This window comes from Argiope bruennichi, chromosome X2, assembly GCF_947563725.1.
Source record: "Argiope bruennichi chromosome X2, qqArgBrue1.1, whole genome shotgun sequence".
Classification (NCBI taxonomy): domain Eukaryota; kingdom Metazoa; phylum Arthropoda; class Arachnida; order Araneae; family Araneidae; genus Argiope; species Argiope bruennichi.
Window position 1 is genome coordinate 84970604 of NC_079163.1, and position 18585 is coordinate 84989188.

General features: G+C 27.1%; 1 protein-coding gene across 1 annotated transcript; it reads right to left on the bottom strand.

Annotated features, from left to right (window-relative positions):
- Nucleotides 1-940: 940 nt before the first annotated feature.
- On the bottom strand, nucleotides 941-17332 carry LOC129960820 (protein FMC1 homolog). The gene is made up of 3 exons (XM_056074483.1): nucleotides 17177-17332; nucleotides 1385-1540; nucleotides 941-1140 (listed from the first exon to the last, which is right to left on the bottom strand). The coding sequence occupies exons 1-3, from the start codon at nucleotides 17249-17251 to the stop codon at nucleotides 1024-1026; spliced, it is 348 nt and encodes a 115-aa protein (XP_055930458.1). The 5' UTR covers nucleotides 17252-17332; the 3' UTR covers nucleotides 941-1023.
- Between the last annotated feature and the right edge of the window lie 1253 nt (nucleotides 17333-18585).

An 18585-nucleotide genomic window follows, 5' to 3' on the forward strand; every position in this document is an offset into this window, starting at 1 on the left:
GGAATTATAAATAAAAATTGAATTAAAATCTTTAAAAAAAAAGGGAAAATATAAAACCAAGATGATAATGTGTTATTGCTTAACAAGCAATACCGCTTTTCTTAATTTTACAAGAGGAAAAAAATTCATTTATCACAAACAATAACAGATATAGCAGACTTATTTTAATGATATGAACAAGAGACCATCATAATGCACTGATGTTTTGGGGGAACCTATTGTACTGTTATTTTTAAAAATCTTTCCCTTACAATATTGAGATAGGAGGTAAACCTTATCAAGCAACAATATTGAATATATGATTTTTTAAAATTATTATGCTTGTACATAGATCTCAAATTATCTCAATGGTACAGTAATAAAATAAGGATCTCACCCCCCCCTCCCCGTCCATTAAACAAAATGCCATCATCGGACTTATTGTTTTTAATCGATGCATATACGAGTATATAAATAACGAAAGAACAAAGGCAAGTATTGTAAATCCATGAGTTGTCAGAGGAGACCATAGGTCTAAGTCTTATCTTCCAATTACTTAAAGAGGAAGAAGCACTTTCCAGTTTCTTCTTGAAAATCCCCATTGTAACAGAAATTTTAGATTATGAAAAAAAATATCTAAGAATAAATACAAAATGATCTGAGTATTTAAAAATAGTCATTCAGCAACTTTAATTGAAATATTTCTTATTGATTCCTGTTCTTTTATTTAATAGTAACTTAAGCTGCTTCTTTCAGTTTTGTGGGTGTGATAATTTTTTTCCATTTTGGATGGAAAAGGGCCCGAGATTTTTTTTTTTTTTTTTTTTTTTTTTTTTTAATCTGACGAATGATTATGGGTGATAAAAAGCTTTGAGAAATTCTGATATATATAATATTGATAAATTCCGAAACTTAAAACACTTCCTAAATGTAACAGATTTTGGAAATAATTTAGATCTAATTCTCAAATTAAAAATTTATTTTTAGATATCTAATAGTTTTATAACAGAAATATACAATTCATCAACACACTATACAAAAACATTAAATCTCTTTTTCAGGTATTTCTTCATTAGCAGATTTTGGCAAACTAAAACCTACAAGTTTTGCTGTTTCTTCCACCGATCTTTCACCATGAGAATGATAACGATCTATCAGTTCCTAAATATATATAAATTAAGAAAATTAACAAGAGAAAAAATACTCTGCCTATTCTTAAAATTTTTTACTTAGTTTTTTAAATTACAATCATGGAAAATGATTTTCAATGTTAAATGTTTTCTTTTACTCTTTAATAAATGAATGCATCAGAATATGCATATCTAGTAAGTATTCAAAACTGATTAAAAATATATATCAATTACTAAAGCATAAAATGTAATGACTGTTCCATAATAACATTTACCTGATTTTCACGTAATGACTGAAGGTAACACAAATATGTCTTGGCCATTGTGCTCAGTTCTTCTGCACTTTTGCAGGTACGTTTTTCTGTAACTTGATGCTTGCGATATTCATTTATTAAATATGAAAATGCTGTGGTTTGAGATACAGGTTTGAGCTAAAGAGATAAAGTTAATAATAGTATTAGTTATTGAAAATAAATGTAACTAATCAATTATAAGCTTTTTTTAATCACTAAATTCAAATATAGTAAATTAAATAGAAGAACCTTGTATGTTCATGTTTAATAAATGTTACTGCAAGTTATAGTTTGTTAATAAATAATTTTTTACACTCTGTTATTTTCTTTGTAGGCTCCATGAGCTTCTTAATACCATTTTTAACAAATATTCTTAAAAAGTGATTTTAATCTAAAATTTTCTAAAACATTTCCAGTTCAGATATTTTTTATTTTAAGGTCATTCCATATCAAATTAACTAAATGTGTATATACACAGACTAATGATATGACCTCAGATTTGTATTAAAATTTTCAAGTTCGTTACTTTCATTGACATAAATAATCAAGCCCTTTTTTTAAATATATATATATATATATATATATATCAAATGGTTTAAGTTTACAGTTTGTTGAGATTTTAGAAATTTGTGTTTCTACTGAATCGACAAAGACAATTTAATTTCTTTTGAGATGAACATAATAATATCTTATGAATGTGTGTGTTGAGGTTAGACCATCTGAGCTACTTTATACGTATACTTTGAAGGTTTATATTGTACACCTCCAAATGGCTTTTTTTTTTTAATTTTTTTCTTTTTTTGAAATTTTAATAAAAAAAATTAAGTAAAATGTTGGTGTTTTTGCCACGATAACTTCTAAAAATATTACCATATAATTTTTTTAATATCATCTCAAAATTAAAAAATTGGCTTTTAAATGATACCAATTTTATGTGCCATATAATTTTTTTTCTATAGTTAATCAACTAAGCAAATATTTTAAGCATATTTTCCAACAAGAATACAAAGATACATTTAATATTTGTTCAAAATTCTTATATGTTACAAACAATAATAAAAAAACATAAGAATTCTGGAAGAACACCTAAATTATTGATAAAAGTCACTATTAAAGTTACAAATGTTTTTTTTAAACAATTTCATTTGTTACCGATGTTAATATAAAAAATAATGAAAGTGCAAAAAAGAAAAATTAAACTTCTGTCCCTAACACATATATCATTACTGGCAAAGCAGATTTCAGGAAAGCACACAACATTTTCCTTAATTTTGGGAAGAATCTGTAAAAGATTTAAATTTGTATTTAAAATACTATTAATATGAAGACAAATGACAAATTTCACATTGTTTTATGTTATATATTAGGTTATATTATTAAAAGGGTAGAAATAAGAAAGTGTATTTTTTAAAAATTTTAGAGAGAAATAAGGGAAGTACATAATAAAATGAACAGAAAAGCATTAATTAAAGAGAACCTTAAAAATATTTTGCTAAAGAAGCAATTAAGACTGAATTACATAAAATATTTAATTACAAATTATAGTGACTATTAATCCCAGCAAACCAGTTGATAACCAAAGGCAGCTAGTATATAAAACATATTAATAAGTAAGGAATGCAGAAAAAAATAAATTTAACCGAAAAGTTAGTACACATAGTCAAAACAATTCTCAAGTTTTATTTCTATATTTTTCAAATAATAATACAATGTTCTATGCTAAGTGAAATATCTTTTAACATAAAAAGGATTTACATACACATACACATTCTTGTTCAAAAAGGTAAATAAAGTTCAAGTGTTTTTGTCTGCAGTATGTTGAATTAAAATTTCTTTTAATTTAAATATGCCATTTTGCTTTAAAAAGCATGAAAAGTAACTACTCATATACTGCAGTCAAGGCTACAAACTTGGCTACAAGAAACAGGTTTTTAAACAAATAACTAATAAAATAAAAATTATAATAAATGTTAGATTTATATTTACAATGTTTATTGGTACAGAAACTGTATGGTTACAAAACTGACCATTAAAAATAGTTTTGAATTCTATGATCATTGTTCTTTAATTTATTCAACTGATTACAAAATTGGATTGAACATATGTTGGGCAGGCATTCTTAAAAAAAATTGATAAGTTCCTGCAGTGAGTATGAGGGATGGGTACCATACATGCATTTTCTTTCTTGCGTCAGAAAAATGATAATGTTCTAGAAGGAAATAAAAAAAATCTTTACAGTGTCATTTTCGGCATTAACCTAATCCATTGTTCCAAAATATCAAAAATACACTCAATCAAATTATCATGACTTAAATTTTCTATTTTCACAAATAAAGTTCACTGTTTGTAACATGAAAGTGAAAATTGGTTTTTCATCACTTCCAATCATCTAATCTCTATCATTCTCATGTCATCTACTAGCTGAAAGTTACAGAATGACCTTATTCTTAGTAGAGTTTGATAGTCTGAACATCTTTAATATGATTTTCTGAACAAACAAAAACAACTGCTTCTCTAGAAAAACATTGGAAATTAATATTTGTAATATTGATTTTGCACAATTGGAAGAGTTCATAGAGTGTTGTAATTTGTCTCAAAATATCTGTAAAGATTTTTCTTTTTAGATAAAGATTTAACAATATCCCTTATTTCATAGCATTCTGTTATTTATTTATATTTTTTTCATGGCTAGTTGCGAAAAATGACAACTGACCTAGAAATTAAAAATGCTCCTCATATAAATACAATTATAATATTGTATTTATTTTTAGATTGTTCAGTACTTCAATTATTGATCTATTAATAAAATAATTACAGTTTTTGGATCTCATTCCAGATTGTAGTGTTTTTTTAAAGGATATTTAAGTTTAGCATATTCTAGAGTAAACTTATTTTAAACATTTACAGAACCTAAGAACGTTTAAAGTTCTTTTACTTCAATGAGGATGGGGGTAAATTTTTTGATAGTTTCTGCATTTGAATTATTAAGAGTAACTTCACCTTGTTCAATTTCCTAACCTAATAAGTTAATTTTAATTTGAGCAAAACCCCATTTAGTTAGTTTCAACTTAACACTTAGACTGCCGTGGAGGTCACTGATGACTAGCGGGCCCATATAAATCATACTGTAAGAAATTCAGTGTGGCAGTCTATGTGTTAATGCTTTCTTTTTGACAAATATCAAGAATAGATTTAAGATGTTTCCTATGTACTTGTTCAGGTGAAAAGTACACAATTATATCTAAATAAGTGCAAGAAAAATCAACTTTACATTTGGTTAATATTCTTCTAATTGAGCTATTAAAAACTGCAGGAGCTACTTTAATGCCAAAAGATAATCTGCACCATTCATATAAGCCAAAATTTGAGCAGAAAGCCAGTTTTTCAGTATCTTTTGAATGAATAGGTATATGCCAATATCCTGAAGCCAAATCTAAAAGGAAAAATTTTTTTGCTTTTAACAATTTATTTAATTAGACATAAAGGCTCAAAATCTGACTACACAAAGCATTTAATTTTCTAAAATCTATGCAAAGTCAAAATTTGTTTACCTTGATCAGGAGAAGAATTAAGGTAAACAGAGAGGGAATTTACAGGAGATGAATAAGGATTATTCCTTTCTTTTATCATAATTACTTACGATAATTTCTCAACCGGACGCTATTTCTTGCTCTTCAACAGAAGAAGTATGGTAGTGTCTCAGACTAACTGTTAAGTTAGACAGGAGCACTATACTTTGAGGTTCAACTTTGAGTTCACCTACATCATTCTTATCTTTAGCAAAATGCAATCATATTTTTTACTCTTTTAATTCTTTCTTAAATTCAAAATTTATTCTTTATGAGGTATGAAAGTTTTGCCCTCAGAGGTCTACAAACAGCGAGATTAGATATTTTTATTTTCAGATATGTGCAAAGAATAAGACTTGTTTACATTTATCATTTTTAAATTGATTCAAATTTTTATTGTTTTGATATACATTTTGGTGACTGTCTATATTTGCTTGTTTTGATATACATTTTAGTCAAAATATAGTAAAGTTCTATTTTGACAATTTAGATAGACCTAGTATAATATAAGACAAAGTATGATGTAGAACATAAAAGTCACTTTCTGTGATATGGTACTAATTTTAAGAAAGAAATGAGCATGTCCTTTGTAAATCATTTGTACCCCAAGTTTGCTGTATAATTATGCCTTTGGCATTTGTCATTTTGAGATGTCCTCACAAAAAATTGTGGTATGATAAAAATTATCAGGCCAGTATCTAGGATACAGGGTAAGAGTTTATTTTTATAGTATCAAGATACTTTTATTAACTGTCAATCTTAGGTCTCCTCCTTTGGAGAGTCAACATTAAGTCGAATCAAGTTAGAAAGGTTTACTGGAGCAATAGATAGTCTGAAAGGACTGGTCTGTATCCAATTACAGACATTTTCTATTCCTTGATTTTCACAGGAAGTAGGTGGTAACTTATTTTTTAAGTGCATATATTTTTTTGAAAAGACCTAAAATTTTGGCTGAATATATGGAATCACCAATGTTGATAATTTTTGTATTTGAAAATAATTTTGGATTTTTGTTAGAGACAAAATTTTTAATTTCAATATCCTTACTTCTTTGGATTTTCACTAACTTTGTAGCAGCTATCAACCAATCTGTTGGGCTTAAAGAGGAAGAAGAGAGAAATGCTGTAGATTAGTAGGAAAACCATCTGTTAACCCTTCTAATACCATAGATTTTGGTAATCCATCTGTCTAGATTAAGTTTAGTGTGGAAATATTTACTGATATCTTCTCTGTCAGTTAAAGTTTTAAAAGCTAATGCTTAGGTTAAGTATTAATTGAAATTGAAACTACTGATTTTGGGCAATATATATTTTTCTATTATAAAGCATGTAAATTCTTCCCAATTTTCAATTCTTCATATTCATTGATATGCAGAGTTAGGGAATTATATTTTTTTAGGGAGATATGTAAAATTTTTCATCATCAAATTTGTGTTACTGGCATTAATCATTAAAATATTTTAGCCAAGAATTTATATGCATATTATCTGAGTCATAAGGAATTAAGGTAGCAGAATTACTGCTAGTAAGGTTATTGGAGATTATATTAATTGCATTAATGTAAGGAGTTAATGATTTATTTTTATCTTTATCCATTATGGAATTTTTGTATCTGAATGTCATAAACAAAAGTTAAAACCAAAGAAAATTTACAAAAAAATCAATACATTTAAAATATATTAAAAATTAAGTAGCTAAACAATAAAATTAAAAGATAGAATACACAAAAAAAAATATTTTCAAAATAAAATACTTCAATTTTTCAAATGTCAAAATAATTAAATCAATAAATTACATACATTTCAAAACCAATGTGTCAAATAAACTAACATGAATAACTGCACAACACAACTATGAAGAAGTCAGAACATTTTTTTTTCACTAAATCTTGATAACTGAGTAGAAATCCCCCCCCCATAATTTTTGTGCATGTATAAAGATTTTTGTCATGGTATTAAATGTGTGCGATAAATTTTTAAACCTTTTTTTATAGAAAATATCACATTTTCACACCACCTGTATGGCTTGAACACACCAGATTTTGAAGAAACTATTTCACATAATACTAGTAGAACACACTTTTTACTTTGAAGATTAAAATCACTCTAACTGAATTCAATGACACACACATTTCGTAGATATTAAATACACTTTCATAACTACGATAAAAGATTACAGAAATGATATGGAGGCATGATCACAGAAATTTAACTATGCAGATAATTTTTATCTACATATAGAAAACTTTGAAGTAATATGAATTTACTGATGAAGGATCAAATATTCCAGACAGATTGGCAGGCATGGTCAGATAATGGATTCAATATTCCGAAAGCTCTTTTATCATCACACAAATGACAATCATAGAGGCCTTTTGTAAGAATATGAGGCATGATCACAGAAATTTAACTATGCAGATAACTTTTAATGCATATAGAAAATTTTTAAGTAATATAAATTTGCTGATGAAGAATCAAATATTCCAGAAAGACTGACAGGCATGGTCAGGCAATGGATTCCAAAAGCTCTTTTATCATCACACAGATGATAATTATAGAGGCCTTTTGTAAAAATTGAATAGAAAAAGCATTTGATTTATCTGCGTTGAGTTTTTTTTTAATGCTTTTTAATCCTTTAAATTTCTTGAATATACTGCATTTTTTAACTTTTGTCCTGATTTTTTGTCCAATTCATAACAAGAGCAGCACAGTGAACCAAGTAAGTAGAAAATATGAAGGAAAGAGCACAAGATAGAATTTCTATCTTATATAGTTTAAGAAAGAATTTTCAAATCTCAGTGTTTTCATTCCATGGGAAAATTAATAATTCATACAATTATGAAATTAAAATTACAGTGAAGACAGAGTTCAAGTGATTACGAAATTATTTTAAGAACATAGCTAATTTGAAATTTTATATATATATATATATATATATATATATATATATATACAGCAATATACTATCTATTAAAGATGTTGAAGAGTTGAAATTACAATAAAAAATTGAATTTAGATATTCTTAACAAATATTTATAATCTTAAAATATAAAGTGATAGTAAACTTTGGTTTAATAAAGTAGGCAACAAATGTTTAAAAACTAAAAATACTAAAAGGATGTATTATTTTATAATGGTACAAGTTAACAATAGAAGATTTGACATCAGCAATTTGATTTGACAGATTAATGACTCATTTTAAAACAATACGAGTGAGATTATAGATGGACTTCAAATTTTGAATCAAGTTTAAATAATTAGAATAACACTTTAAGAGATAAAACACCTTCAAAGCTTTCATACCATACCAATATAAGGATGTTTTACCTCAAATATCAGATTTAAAGTGAATGAGGGCCACATAACACACTGAATCTTTGGGTACAATCTGGTCTCAAGCTAGCATTTCTTTGAATAGAAAGTCAAAGCCTAATTAACAAACTACAACAATAATATATTCTTCAAATAAAGTATTTGAAAAATCTGTTTTATTGGCATGTAGAAATTAAAACATGAATGTGCAAAGAACATTTTGAATGAATAGGCTAAAACTATAAGAAATTAATAAAAGCTACCATTTTAAATTATGAAAATCTTTATTATAATAGGAATTCTTTCAAAGCAGATATTACATCACTCAGACTTAAACCTATTGATGTTCTTACTTCATACATACTAAGACAGATTAAGTGCATAGAAGCCCCTGGTACCGAAATTCTTAACTATATTTGATTAATTATGATTGTGTCGTTGTCTAATTTTATTTACCTAATAAGTTTAATTGTACTGATATTTAATATGCTTTGAAATCAGTGAATGAATTTATGAGATTTATATTTTCAATTTTCAGATTTACATTACATGTATACCATAAAAGTAAATTAGAATTCATTATATAAGAAAAAATAATTTTCTTTTTCCTTATGAAAATACTTTAATTATAAATATTAAATAAAAAATAATTTTATTCAGTGAATTATATGGCTCAAAATAATAATTTGATTCAAACTATGGAAACTGATTTAATTTCACCCTATTAAAAAGATCCAGACCCAAGTCTTTAAAATAACTTTGACCCCTATCTGTCTAACATTGATCTCAAATTATCTATATTCCCAAAATTTTCTAGATTGTTTGATATTTTATAATTTAGTATCTGTTAAAATGTTAAGCCAGACAGTATATATCAAATATTCTGGTATTTGATTTGATTTATCTCCTGGAGATACGAAACCTATTTATGATATCTTTTTATTATGTCCAGTGTTTTTATTACCTATGAACCAAAAATTTACATTCATCATTACTGTTAACATGGCATTCTTGCGGACTTATTTGACAGAGACAATGAATCTGTGTCAAAAGTCAGAGACTTAAGCAAAGCAATTTTTTTGATTATCCTTTTTTAATTATCACTTAATTCCTCTTTTTTTTTATTTTGTGCTCCTGCTTGGTATCATTCAACAATTTTTTTATTATTATTTACAGATATAATTAAAAACAAAGCATGAAAAATCAATGATGATTAATAATTTAATTTCTAAAAAAAAATTGAAAAGAAAAAAAATTTAATATTTACAAATGCTATTTTACAAACTTTAATCATTTCTCTAAAAAAATGTAATAATGTATTCTCAATGTAATTTCGCTTACAAAATATATAAATTATTTTTAAGGAAATTATTTCTATTTTTATAATTTATTATATGGAATTACTTACATATCTGACCAAAGTGCAACATTAATTAAATTTCACAGTATTCTATTTAATGATACGTAATTAAATCATGTATATTATCTAAATAAAGTACATCAATGTTGCTTATATGGTAAAATTAAAATGCATATTAGCCCAAAAAAAATCAGTTGTGCATATATTTTTAAAAAACTACTTTGTACTTGTGTAATTTACTTGTGTCATACTTTAAAAAGAAAAATGTGTTTATACCATTTTGTGTTGCAAATAGCTTAAATCAGGGTGCGTAGTGAGAAACTGCTAAAAAAATTAAGTACTTTTAAGCACTTTTTAAGCCCCTTAGTCCCAAAAATTAAGCAACTTTGTAAAGTATGCATAGTTAAACCAGAGGCGGCGGTAGCAGGGGGGCAATTGCCCCCCCCCCCGTCGGCGAGAGATTGAGAGTTTCGCCGGCAAAAGAGTTCACCATTTCAGGATGGTTGTAGAGAGTTGCGCATTATCGAATATGATTATTTAAAATCCACCTTAAAGTTAATATATTGTAAACAGTCGAAATATCCAAGTAACGGTTAAAGTCTTTTGGCTATATTTGGACAAAATAATCGATAGGGCGGTAGGTCACTATGTCTATTTTGCGGACAACTTTTGATAGCTGAACTAAGAACTGAATGCAATGGATGTCGAAGACGTTAAGTTCGCAGATTTTCAGACATCTGATTCAAATGTCTTTCATTAAGCTTTTAATTTGTACTATGGCAATATAACCCAAGGTAACAAGTGAATAAGATATCGACAAGTTGATATTCTCATTTTGCTAGCAATTTTTGATCAGTCGACTGTGAACTCAAAGTGATGAGTGCCGAAGATGTTAAATCTGCAGGTTTTCAGACATTTGATTGAAATGTCGTTTACTTGGCTTATAATTTGCAATAGATTTGGCAATACATCCAACAAGTGAATAAGATACTACATTCTGCCGATAACTTTTGGGTGGCTGACTATGAACTAAATGTGATGAATATCGAAGACTATATTCACAGATTTTCAGGCATTTGATTCAAATGTCGTTCATCAATCTTTTAATTTGCACTACTTTTGGCAATATTATCGACAAGACGACATGTGAATAAAACATAAAGCACGTTGCATTTTGTCAAAAAATTTTGATCGGTCGACTAAGAATTCAATGCGAATGGGTATCGACGATCCCTAATTCTCAGTCATTTTATTTAAATGTCGTAATGTTCACTCAGCATATAATTTATACTATAATTAGCAGAATAATCAATAATCTGGTAAATAAATAAGCCATCACATTTTTTTTTCCAACCAATCTTTGTCCTTCGGCTAAGATTTTATCGTAGACTATGAAAAAATATTGTTATCATCAGGCACTTCGATTATCTGTTAGTGGAATTAATAGAGAAATTGGTGCTTTTATATTATTCATGAATAGGACGACAGAGTTGTTTTCATAATTCATAATTCAAATCCAAGTTCTAAAATTAATCGCCATCTTATTCATATAATTGTTACTTCCTCGGTAACGAATTGATAAATTTATTTTTTTCATTTTACTATGAGAATTGCCTGCCTAAAATCTAGTTAATGGTTAAACAAAATTTTAAAAAAAAAGTGTTTTCTTTGGACAATCTTGTGAGTATGCATGCTAAGATGAGCTATTTTGCTGTAGCCAAATTATGTGAATTCATGATAAATCACTGTAGTAAGTAAATTTATTTAATATTAAAATATCTGTTTTCTTTCACAATCTAATTTATCAGGCTACAATTATTACACTAAAGAAATATTACCGACTGCAAGTGACGACAAAGAAATTTTGTGCTATGGTAGCTTTTTAGATACACTAAAAGAATTTACCCAAGTATGCAATAAATTTGTTAAATAAATTACTACCTGAATTCTTCAGGCTCTGCATTCAATATTATATGTAATCGGAGAACGTATCGTTTATATATACTTTTCTTTCAATTACTATTCGCGGCAAAAAGTATATAATTTCAGATGCTTCTAAATTTTTAATAGACTTTGAATAAAGATGTCTTGATAAAAAGATGATATAATTTCAGATGCTTCTAAATTTTTAATAGATTTTGAATAAAGATGTCTTGATAAAAAGATGATTAAAATAGTTATTCATAGAATATTCATAAATTACACATTAACCCCTTGACATACGGATTTACTTAACTTCCTAATTAGATGGCAGATCTTATTTGGGAACAATTATCGTTATTTTAATCCCTAGAATAACATATGGGTATTTGAGGTAATGATGCGTTTTCAAGTGATTTTGCATTTTAAATTACTTAATACTTTCCCTTAATTGCAGATTTAAAGTTAAAAATTTATTAATTCCATAGCGAATCAGACTCGTTATTATATACGAAGGGTTAAGAAAAACCTCACTTTTTGGGAGGAATATTAGCTTGCAATAACTTCGAATTAAAAAAGTACTTAACAATAAGAACGCATGCTTAAAAATGAAGATAGGGGAATTCATATTCCAGAACTAATTATTTCTTAATAAAATGCATTGGTTTTTTAAGCATAAATATGTATTGAAAAATAAATACATGGGGGATCTAATGTTTACGTAGTCCATTTTTCATAAGAATATTTTTCATATTCTACATAAGTTTGTACATATATTTACAAAATATTTTCTCCAGTATTCCTAAGAAACAACATCATTGTAACTTTTCCGCATTCTATAATCATCGTGTCGGAACTATAGTAAATTTTTGTTATATTAAATGTAATTTGTTGTATTTTTGTTCCGTACTTTTTCTCCTCGGATTTGAAACATATCTTAATTCCTGCTCGTCGTTGCAGTCCTTATTTAACAAATATTTTAGGTAGGGCAACTAAGCAGAAAAATCGGGTTTTGGCGAAAACGTCGAATGTTTATTTATTATTCTGGATTTCTATAAAAGTTTCTTTTATAAAACTTTTTGTTTCAATATTCATTTTATATAGCTTCTGATATAAAATAATAAGAAAATGCATTTGCTCATTTAGCATGATACGTCATTCTGGTGCAATCTGTGTTTCTATCTATATTCTACAATCTAGAATGGAATATGACTATATTCATTTCCAAAATTAGATCTCAGAGAAATTAAATCTCACGAGTCTCATAAAGAAATAAACTCAAATATTGACAATTTTTTGATAGTTAGTACAGAAAAGTAAAAAAAAAAATTTACAAATGCCTTTATAAAATTTTAACAATGAAAGAAAGGTCAGCATCAGAATTCAGAATAAAAAAAAGTTAAATAATGCCTAATTTTCTTTAATTAAATGTAAAATTAATTTTGAGTTATTCTGAAGCTAAATTAGAGATATTGTGCTTGCCCCCCTGTCGGATTTGTCTTGCCCCCCTGTCGGTAAATCTCTGCCGCCGCCTCTGAGTAAAACTATGTATTTTCTAAGCATAGTATTTTTTTTTTCTATTTTATAATAATACATAGTTTTTATTAAAAAAATTCTTTAAAAATTTTTAATGGGTAATTTTTTAAATTTTAATATTTATTTCTGTATTTGCAAAATATCTTCTATTGTAAAATTATACCTTTTTGGATTTAACAAAAGCATAGAAATGATCATAAAAATGAAAAACACCTATTAATACCAAAAAAATTAAGTCAACTTTTATAAGATTAACAATAAAGATCTGTAAACTTTTTTAATATTTCTTAAAATAAAATATCAGATAAATTTCTGAAACATACGGTGAACCCCTTGTTGGATTTGGTTAAAAATTTGAAGATGTTTATACAATAGATATTACATCTGTATACAAAGTGTTAACTATCTAGCTCTTTCATATTGTAATACCACACTAACTGATATTCGAACAGTCGGACAGACAAATAGATTTCCTCTAAACAGATGTTGCTGAAAATTTGATTGAAATCTACAAATTTGGTGTGAAGACCATATACCAAATTTCATCTATATAGCTCAATACCTGTAGTAGGTCATTCAAGCAATTGCTCCAAAACAACATATTAATGAGAATGTTGATCGCATATGTTAACTTTGTTAAAGCAGCTTTTACCATGTTCAATATATTGTTTTGGCACATCAAATTCATCCTGCTATTTTCATATTTTCTTCTTTAACTGTACATAAAAGTTTGAATACATAATTACCAGGCATTACTTAAATAAATTCTTCAACATCTAAAACATTAAAAATCAAAATTGGAATGTTTTTTGCTTTGCAATAAGTTTGGCATAGTACGCATTTCATACAGCCCCTTCCAATATTTTAATAAATGACAATGCATATTGTTGAAGAAAATGGGAAGGGGGGAAAAAAAGAATCATTAAGCGTTATCTTAATATGTGCTGAAAGCCCTGGAATATCTCTTCGAATACTTCCCCTTTCTTGGTTTCCTTTATTGATACATCCAGTAAAACAAGCCTTTACGACCATGATTTTGAACTATCATATTTTATCTTGTGAGAAAACAAAACAAAAAGCTTTCTTTGTCTTCACAAGAAAATTAAGCACTTTTTAAGGACCTTTTCTGAAAATTAAGCACTTTCAAGGTGCTTAAAAATGATTTTCAAATTTAAGCACTTTTCATGATGCTATGCACCCTATTAAAAAAAAAAAAAAGTTCAATGACGCAAAACTTATTAACTATTTGTATAATTTATAAATTAAAATCAAAAGGTCCACTTTTAAATAATACTCTTACATCATGGCATTTTTTTAAATAGAACATTCTTAATTCAATGCTATAAACTACAATTTAAATAATAGATGTATATATATCAATTACATAAGTTTTTAACAGAACATTAGAGATCAATCTTTGATTTTAACTATGAAATTAGGATGGGATAACAGAAATACAATTCAAAATCATATTTACAAAATAATAAATATTTGAAAAATATTTTATCAAATTATAATCATTTCTTTGTAAAAGAAAATTAAATTTATTAATTTAATTAAAAAATTAAATTTACTGATTTTGAATTATTTAAAAATAAGCTGAAGTTTTCAATTGAGTTATATTTTCATAGCACATATTTTATCATTCATCACACATTTACTTCAAAGCACATATTTTATCAAAAGAAACATACTTCCTGGATTTAACACTGTATTTTCATCAGAATTACTGATAGAAATATTCCTGTAGTCTGATGTTGAACAATGATCAAAACTTTTCCACTATCTTAAATAATAAACTTTTAAATGTAAAAAAAAAAAAAAAAAAAAATTAGAATTTAAATGAAGACAGCAAAATTATTATGCTACAATCTATTTAATAAAATAATGAATATGATACTAATTGTGCATATATGATCACATTTATAATTTTTAGGACATTTGTTCATTTCTTTTCTACGACTTAATGAACATAATATAACTGTAGAGAAATAAATATTTAAAATATTTATGGCCGAATATTTTCAAATCCATAATGATATATTAAATAAAACTTGGCTTATTGGTTATAACCCCTATCAGAAGATTCTTTATAAACAATGATATAAAACATTGTTTATAAAGTTTGACCTGATTTCACTCTTCAAGTGAAATCAAGTCAAAACTCTGCCAAGTGTTATTTCTTCATCTTTTCATAGCTTCAGTATGTAAATATGTTAAAATTCCAATAAGTAAGAAACTTTCTCACATTCATGTGATCTAAAAGCATTAGGATATTTCAAGCTTTAACAAAATTTCTTCTATTCAAGTCCCCTAACAGTGTTTTATAAACAATGACGAGTATTCTCAAATATTACAGAAAGGACTTTGACTGAATTATAAAGGGGAAATGGAAGGACTTTGGGAGAGACAGATTTTCAACACCCAAGGTGTTTATGTGATTTTATTATTTGTAACCTTTTTTATTTCATTATTTTATTTGTATTTTTTCTTTGTATACTTATTCATTTAGTAAAAATTAATACTGAACATAGATGACTCAATATGCTGTAAATCATATGTAAGTTTAGAATGTGACGGAAGCACTCTTAAGCTTTTTTATTGAAAAGACTTCAACCAGAGAGTTGGTGTGAAACTGGTGCAAGCAGGCACCACTCGCTCTTTTGTTAGTAGCCAAAAGAATTATTCATTCGCTCTTTGTTAGCGGCAATTTCTACTTTTAAATGTATATATTATGCGTTTCCTTATATATGTGTAATCATTGTCCATGTGTGTTGTTATATATATTATATATGTGTGTATGTGAAAATAAATAAGAAAAAGACAAAAAAGCATTTTTCCGTGGATTAAACACACACACCTAGCTACACAAGGGAAAAAGAGTTTTATCTACTGCAATGATCAGTATTATTAATGATTATTAATATTTACTGGTAAAAAAAGCACATTCCATTATAATCAATAAAATTACAGTATAATGAGTTTTTTTTTTTTTTAATACCGATTAGGTGTATTTATCAAGCCTCAGGAAAAAAATATATATTAGATTTTTCATGTTTGGATAGGCCAGATACGCATTTTAACAGAGCATATCATTAATATTAAAATGCTGCAGAAGTGATTAGAAATAGAAATACACTAATAGCAGTTGGACATGGACCTCATGTTATGCTGAAAATTTAATCAATTAGAATTTGCCTAGCATCTTTTCCAAGAAATTCTCAATTAGGGCTTTTAATACTTCTATACAGTTTATCAGAATGAAATATCTAACAACTGTCACTGTGCTACACACTATTTATTGCTTCTTTCATATTTTGCAGTTAATGTCTTGTTTAATTACACCAAAGTGTGAATAGTACTAAGGACAGAAAGGATTCATAGAGATGTTATAAAGAAGGCTTCGTTTTGAGGCCACCTTTAAGCCTGGAACCCCAAATGTGCATTGAAGCCTTTAATCCACACCTGCATACATATCCAATATATTTTAATCTTAACACATATATCTCATGTACAATATATTTTTTTAAAATAAATATTAAGCAAAAAAAAATGAAACTAGAATGCAATAAATATTTATCATGCATTGCTCATTCAGATAATAAAACTCTCCAGATGTGTTAAATCATCACTTCTTCCTTGCCATTTAATCAGCTCAATTTGTTAGATGTTGAATATGTAATTATTTTTTAATTAAATATATATGAGGTGCATGTAGATGATAAAAATATCTGCAAAATTCAGTCTGAAAAGTGTAACATCTACTTTGAAAGAATTCCCCCTATAATAAAGATCACAATGAAAATATATAATTAAATATGATTATCACTGCTTGCATCTGATAATTATAAATAATTAATAAAAAATCTCTTATCTTAATTAAAATATTTAATTACTATATTATTGACAAAAAATAAATAATTTAAATTTCAAATTGAAATTACAGTTACCAAGCAGTTAAACAATCAAATACAACAAGAAATATATAAAAGAAAATGAAGTAGTGCATTTATAACACATGATTTACTGCACTCCCTAAATTTAGCCGGTACTATTAATATTTCACTATGAGAACTTACATTGGGATTGGCTCTTCGAAGTTCATGGCTGATTCCACGCAAAATAGATAAAGTAAATGATCTGGAATTATTCATACCGAAATTTTCTTAATAATTAATATAAATATAAGGCAAAATACAAACTAACTGAGCAGTTGCCAAGCCAAAAAAATGAAGTTCGTTTCTACACTATTCATTTTTTTTTCAAAGCAAATTCTTTCCAACAAAGCCGCGATCTGAAAAGTTTTTTTTTTTCTTTTTTTTTTTGTATTGCTTTCAAGTAAAGGATTCAAGTTAATATTTCAATATTTTTTAGGTTCAAGTAAAACCACTTTCGAGATACAGTATGACATTACCTAAATTCACAACTAAACATGTGCTGCCATCTATTACTGAAGAACGAAAGTAATTTTATTACAATTATTAAACAAACTAGAGACGGTTGCAGCATAAAATCAACAGAATTCTTTTTCATCTCTCTCACTCTCTATAGTCCACCTCACGATTGTTGGCGTTCGACTTCAGACGAGTCCACTTCAAAACGGGTTGGAAACAAGACGAGCCAAGGTTGCTATAATTATGCATTGGTGAAAGAAGTTTCCTTCGTGAAGCGTCATTATTTGGCTTTGCGAGTGCCTTGCGTTTATTGGTGCTTTTCCGACTTCTTATATTTCTAATCTAAATCCATCTAAATATCAGTGCCATAATGCCTGGGAATCGCCTCGTTTCCAAAGAAAGAAAAATAATTATGAATGTTTTGAGGTATTTTGAAAATGAATGTTCTTAAAACGAATTAAGTATCCCACTTTGTCAACGGATCAAAAGAGCTGCCGAAGCGACCGGTGTTTCGACTAGAACACCGTAAAATTGAACATTCATCAACTTTGTGGCTTTTTTTTTTTTTTTTTTTTTGCATGATTTGCATCCTGGTTTTTCAGTATATATAACTTTCTCTATTGACGGTTCTTATGATGCTTAAATATTATAGATTGTTAATATTCAAATTAGAAATTCTTTGTTTTTGATAGAATTAAGACAAAACTATCTCTGAAAAAATGATTTGGTTTGAAAGCTAATGCATAATAACATGAAATTTCATCTGGCTAATGTAAAACTTGATTAAATAATATTGAATTTTATTATATAACGCAATAAAGATTTTTCTAAAAATCAGAGAAGCAACAGCTTTTTCTTTCGATTAAATTATTTCAATAAAGTTGCAACACATTTTTTTTAAATCTTGAATTACTTTTCGGGAGGAAGTAGTTGAGTATTTCACGGAATACTCAAGTATTTTACTGTTTTCTCTTAACAATGTAATCGTATTTATCTAGATGTCATCGATATTGCAGAATAAAATATCACGTTCGAGTTCCTTTCAAATATTACCGATTTGAAGGCAAATCCAGGGGGAGCGGTGTCACCCCTCA